This window comes from Impatiens glandulifera, chromosome 1 (genome assembly GCF_907164915.1).
Source record: "Impatiens glandulifera chromosome 1, dImpGla2.1, whole genome shotgun sequence".
Classification (NCBI taxonomy): Eukaryota; Viridiplantae; Streptophyta; class Magnoliopsida; order Ericales; family Balsaminaceae; genus Impatiens; species Impatiens glandulifera.
This window is the reverse complement of record NC_061862.1, coordinates 74,934,925-74,941,328: the sequence shown is the minus strand read 5'-3', so window position 1 is coordinate 74,941,328 and position 6,404 is coordinate 74,934,925. Positions and strand designations below refer to the sequence as shown.

The window sequence follows — 6,404 nt, the reverse complement described above, 5'->3', positions numbered from 1 at the left end:
TGAGTACATGCCTGCACCATATGTGAATGAACATTAAGTAAAAAATCATTATAAATAAATTTGTAAGTCTAAGTCTACATTAATACCTTCTTATTAATTATATAAACCAAAAGTCTCTGTTGGTTGTATTATACACATTCTTCCAAGATTCCGCACAAACTTAATTCATAAATCCTAAAATTAAACAAAAACAAGTAATGAAATAACCATATAACAAAAATAAATTTTACAACAAATTTATTAATCAAATACCGTTTAGGGATCAATGTACGGAAGGAAGTAAAGGAACGCCTATGTGCTATTTTGGGCAGGAGGAGGATCGTGGCTCCTACCGACGATGAACGGATGTTGTAGAAGCATATTGACGCTCCACCTTTTCTTAGGATCTTTAATTGTGCACATCTTCCAAAAATCGAAAGCATCTTTGGACATTTTACTCCGCTTTATTAGTTTAATAAGTTTTTGGTTCATATTTTGGCATTTCCATTGCGGAATTGATGTGATCATCTCAAACAATGAGCATCCCAATGCCCAAATATCGGTAGGAGTATCATATTCTCCATCATTTAATGATTCTGGAGGCATATAATGTGGTGTTCCTATAATCATCCCTGGAAGATAGAGGGGCTGCATAGTAAAACCAAAGTCTCCTATTTTGGCCTTCTCGTCGACAATTAATATGTTTTCGGGTTTTATATCACAATGGACGTATCCACTCTCATGAATATAACGCAGACCCTTTAAAATGGAAAGTGTATATTCCTTTGCTTCAATTTCGGGGATTCCTTTGCATTCGGCGGTCTTTGATGATTGAATGCGGTGGTGTAAAGTGCCGCCCGACGCGTACTCCAAGAATATATTAGTAAAAACTTTGGTGCCTTCAACGGTGAAATCATAGCCCAATAAACTAATTATATGAGGGCATCCTTTAAATTTTGAGAGAATATCCCTTTCGTGTAGGAGAGATGAATCTTTATTCTCTGCAGATTTAACTGCCATTAATTGAATAGATGGATAGAGATAATGTCCTTCCAATGGACGACCTAGATAGACAACTCCATAGCTGCCTTCCCCCAATTTCTCGAGTCTCTCCCACAAAGACATTATTATTCCTTCAAAGTAAAAAATAATTACGATTAAGAGAGAAATAACAAAATATTCAAATACACAAACAAATACGTAGAAAAAAATAATCACATACCAATTGACGCAAAGTACCGAAAAATCCAAAGATAACGGATTGAGTTGAGTGTTTTAGAAATTTTGGGAAGAGGAATGTGTGATGATTTTTTCTTGAATTGAATTGACTTAATTGAGATAGTTTTATATAAAATAAAATAGATTTGAAACCATAAAAGCTAATTATTAATTATTAGGAAGAAATATTTTATAATAAAAGATTTATTAAGTTTAAATAAAGAAGAAAAAGAAAATGTGATTTATTAAATAAAATATATTAGTACGAAGAAAGATTTTATAATAAAAGATTAATAAAAAAACCATAAATTTATGTTATTAAAAAAAATAAAAATATATAATGATAGTAAATATTTGAGTGTATTTTAATAGTATAATTAATAAATTTAAAAGGATAAAATAATATTTAATTATGTTTAAATAAAGAAAAATAATAGGCATAAATTTAGAACATGCATAAATTTCGGATTACTAGTCTTACGGAAGAAAACAATTTATTTGTTCTTTTATTTTTCTCCAAAATCAAATAAAATAAACGGAAGATAACTAACTCCCAACTAATCTAACTAATATTCTAAAAGGAATGCTAACTAATTTCCAAAACAAGAAAACTAAACTCTCTCTCTAATCAGAAATCTCTAATTAGAAATTAAACAAATTATTTAAGAAAAGAGAAAGACTAACTCTTATACCTTTAAAATTGTATTTAATTAAATCAAATCTAATTAAACAAAACAATTAAAATTTAACAAAAATATATAAATATGTTTTCGTTAATATAAAGCAAAAAAACAATTTTTTGTATTTTATTATTATTGTAAGTATTATCACCCTAACTTATTAAAAATAATCTGAAATCAATTATTTTTAAAAATTTAGTTAATTATAAAATAATTGCTTATAAATTATAAAAATTGGGTGTGAAAAAGTGAGGGTTGTGATCTTATTAATGATTTTGTCTTTATTTTATAAAAACATTAACAAGATCAATATTATTTAATGTTTTTGTATTTGTTTTAGTTTAGTTATTTAATTTTTTTTTTACAAACAAGTTAAGTTAGATATTCATGATTCAATATTTTAATATGTACCTTCTTCTTTAGTTCAATATTACATTATTTCTCTATTATCTAGAAATTTACCTATTTGTTGAAGGACAATATTTTTGAATTCGATTAGTATTGAATCTTTAGAGATTATTTTAAAACAAAAAGACATTTATCGAAATAAAATTACTTTGTTAGTAAATCACAAAAAAATATATTTAAGAAAAATCATATAGTGTTATTACATTAAGAGATATTTGTGTATACAAAACTCAATAGGATTAAAAATTTCCCACTAATCAAAAAAATGTACCTGTAGTATTTCATACAGGATTTATAGTTTTTTCCCTTAACTTATATATGAGAGGATCAAGTGACATAATTGAATTCAATCTTCACTCTATTTTTTCTCTCCTCTTCGTCAATAATTTATCAAAAGTCCTCTACCAAACATGATTTTACAATTGAGAAAATTTAGGAATATAGCTTTATTGTCCTTGTTAGAAAGATTAAGGGGCCAAGGAACTCAAATACTTTAGACTTTTTAGCATTGCCAAAAAGTTTAGACAATAGACTCAAAGTTCTTTTGCCATAACTTATTTCTCCTAACCAGATATCGTTCGTACAAGATAGACAAATTACCGCCGCTTCACTCATTGCAAATGTGTGTATTGTTGAGTTATGGAGCCTAAACTTATAATAAACTCTACATTGTTAATTAGAATTTATTGAGTTTTTTTTTGGTTTTGGGCTTGGGTCTGACCAAAGTTATTTATGTTTATTACCTGACTGTTTACCCTATAAATAGGTAATTATTAAGGGTTTACATTGAAAAGACAGAATTCTAGAGAGATAAAGTGTGAGGCAAAAACTCTGTATTCCTTCTTCTTCTTCATAGTAAATCTGGTGGTGGCTGAAGTGGATGTATCTCAATTTGAGTGAACCACTATAAATCTGTGTGTTCTTGTGTTCTTCTTTCTTGTGTTTTTAAAGATTGTTTCAAGCTGGTCGGATTTGGGAGATACAAATCCTAACAACTGATATCAGAGCAGCTAGGCTAGATTTGAGCATTGGAAACAATGGAAGTGAGAATAATATAGGACATGGGATTAGAAGATTTGATGAGACAGATTATGCCTTCTGGAGAATGCAGATTGAAGATTATCTCTATAGAAAGAAGTTTCATGTTCCTTTGAGTGAGAAACCAGAGAAGATGGATGAAGCTGAATGGAAACTCCTTGATAGACAGGTTTTGGGAGTTGTCCGATTGACGCTAGCCAAGACAGTTGCTCACAATGTAGCAAAGGAAAAGACCACAATGGGTCTGATGAAAGCTCTTTCTGATATGTATGAGAAACCATCTGCTAACAACAAGGTATACTTAATGAAAAGACTCTTTTACTTAAGAATGGTTGATGGTACTTCTGTCACTACTCATTTGAATGAATTCAATACAATTGTGAATCAATTGCTATCTGTTGAGATTGATTTTGGGAATGAAGTTAGTGCCCTGATTTTGTTAGCATCTCTACCAAATAGTTGGGAACTTATGAGGGCAACAATTAGTAATTCAGTTGGAAATACTAAACTGAAATTTGTTGAAGTTAAAGATCGTATTCTTGCTGAAGAGGTTCGTAAAATTGATTCTGGTGAAACGTTCAAAGATTCTGCTCTGAATGTGGAAAACATGGGAAGAGATAATGATAGAAATTTCAACCGAGGTAAGAGCAGATCTATGTCAAGGAGCAGGAGGAGTCAGTCTAAGTCTGAGAGGATATTTGAGTGCTGAAATTGTGGTAAACAGGGTCATTTAAAGAGGAACTGCAAAGCACCGAAGAAAAATGGTGATGATAAAAATGATGCAGCCAATGTTGTTACAAAATCTGTCACTGATGCAGTCTAATAACATGTTGTCTTAAGACACCTGTATCAAAACTCATAAGTTATTTCATCATCAAAATTTCAGTGGGTAAATTATTTCAACACTTAGTTAAAATAATTTGACCCAACAATTTCCCCCTTTTTGATGAAGAAATTGTAAACCTACATACACATAACAAGACATGCATTCATCCAATAAATTAACAAACACCTTGTTCACTTACACAATTCATCCAAAAAGAACCAGTATTCGAAAAAGCTTATCAAGAAACCATGTTCAATAAAGTTAAAAAGAGTAAAAGAAGAGAGATCATTCTTCTTCCCTTTTCACTCGAGGATCGGTTGGACTCATCTCTTGCCCGGGAAGCATGTTCATAAAATGAGGATAGCCGCGACCACCACGACCTCCTGCATTCGATCTTCCTCCACGCTCAACAACACTGCCACGTCCACCTTGATCAACATTGGACAGCCTACTCCGACCGCCACCACTTCTACCACCACGCTCAGAACCACTTCGACAACCACCTCTCTTGGTTGGCCTGGGATTGTCATCAGAATTTGGGGCCCACCATGATCTGGTCCCAATTGACACACCATCATTCCTCCTGCTTGACTCACCTTGAGTTGGTCGAGGATGAGCACTTTCAGCATTGCCTAAAGCATCTTCCTTAGCTTGAAACTTCCTGGCAATGTTCTTAGCAAAAGCTTGTCGTTCATTGTCATTTCTCTTCATGCAACCCTGCATTTCTACCAGCTGATTCTTCACCAGACTGAGTTCATCCAAGGTTTCCTTGTGGCGTTCGTCATTGATGTGCCTCTCAATGTCAAATAGTTCACTTTGGTGGTTGAAGATTTCCTGTTGAAAATTTGAAAACTTTACATTCGAGACATGGGTCTCATAAGTATTCATCTTCAGGGTCTTATCCAGCTCAATTAGGATCTTGAAAATGTTGCTGAAATTCGCTCTTTCCTCTTCCCTGGAGATCATTGACTGACACATAGTCTTCTGCATTGAGGAAAGCATAGACCTCATAGATCTTAACAATTTATTTCCTCCAGCGGATGGACCTTCGTGAGAAGACACTTCTTCAGATTCTGCAGCCATACTTTGAATAGGCTCAAAGTTTGTATGAACCTGCAAGGATTGCTCTGGCTGATTTACTTCAGTATTCTTAGCCGCTTTATCTTGTGCTTATTATTCGTCAATTTCTCTTTGAGCCCTTTCAAATATTTCGAGCAAACTTCCAGCATAGTGATGGGGAGTGGTTATGTTTTCGTGAACACTTCCCACAACGCCATCTGGAAATAAATAGGTCTTAACAAACTTTGGTTGCTCATCCTGTTCCTCCTCAGACGAGGAACTTTTTTCTTCATCATCTTTCTCTTTAGAGGATTCCCCTTCAGTTCTTGTGGTTTTAGACTGAGTGACCTCGGCCAGTTTCTCTTGGACACCCTCTGTTCTCGCAACAGGGGTTACAATGGCATTTTCTTCAAGAGGATCTTTCAAAGCCTCCTCTGTTACATCTTCTATGATCACTTCTTCAAAGTTTGTCTCAAGAGCTTGTTCAGGCTCTTGAACATATACCATTCCTTCATCTTCATTCGGAGGCTCTTGAACAAGATGATCTTGAATGCGTCTCTCTTCGGCAGACAGGTTCCCGAATTCGATCAGGAGAGCAACATCTGATTCATCAGCGTTTGGAATATCCATTGCCTCTTCTTCGTTGAGCGGTTCTGCACCAGAGCAATCGGCGCCATGAATATATCTGGAAGCAGCAGAGACATAACTTTCCATAATAACATTCAACTTTTTCAGCACTTTTGCTTCAACATCTGCTCCTTTTGCGTCAGGGTTGAAGTTCGCTTTCCTAGCTTCATAGGTTGGAAACAGAGCTTTTCCAAGAATGCAAGCTTCCACCAGTTCTCTCTTGTTCAACGCTTCACCCACCACTGAAGTTCTTGCCCACTTCAGGACTTTCTTCTCATTTGCTACTCTCTTCTTCCATTCTTTTGATAATGCAGTGGATTTCCCTTTTCCAACAACCTCTATAGGTTTTGGAGATGGTCTTGGTTCACCTATCACAATACCTCTTGTCCCTTTCCTGGCCCGCAGTTCGAAGGCAGATTAAGGTTTCAAACAGAACTCAGCAGGGAGCTCTCTACAGACAATCTTTCCGACCACCAAGGAATCCTTGGGAGCAGGAATAATGGATTCACCAGCAACAAGGGTAAGATCAACACCTTGTTCTGGTTTCGACAATTCTGTAACACCGGCGA

General features: G+C 34.4%; 1 protein-coding gene across 1 annotated transcript; it reads right to left on the bottom strand.

Annotated features, from left to right (window-relative positions):
* Positions 1 to 291: 291 nt before the first annotated feature.
* LOC124932687 (mitogen-activated protein kinase kinase kinase 20-like) lies at positions 292 to 5,232 on the bottom strand. Its single transcript, XM_047473358.1, has 3 exons — positions 5,008 to 5,232; positions 4,578 to 4,866; positions 292 to 1,112 (listed from the first exon to the last, which is right to left on the bottom strand). Exons 1-3 carry the CDS (start codon positions 5,230 to 5,232, stop codon positions 292 to 294), a joined length of 1,335 nt encoding a protein of 444 aa, XP_047329314.1.
* Positions 5,233 to 6,404: the final 1,172 nt, after the last annotated feature.

What these genes read in the sequence shown, in the direction of transcription:
- LOC124932687 (XM_047473358.1), bottom strand. Translation starts at nt 5,232, where the DNA reads ATGGCTGCAGAATCTGAAGAAGTGTCTTCTCACGAAGGTCCATCCGCT. An exon ending in ATGAGACCCATGTCTCGAAT is followed by an intron (nt 4,867 to 5,007) that starts GTAAAGTTTTCA and finishes GTAGAAATGCAG; the next exon opens with GGTTGCATGAAGAGAAATGA. An exon ending in GCTGTCCAATGTTGATCAAG is followed by an intron (nt 1,113 to 4,577) that starts GTGGACGTGGCA and finishes TTTACTTTGAAG; the next exon opens with GAATAATAATGTCTTTGTGG.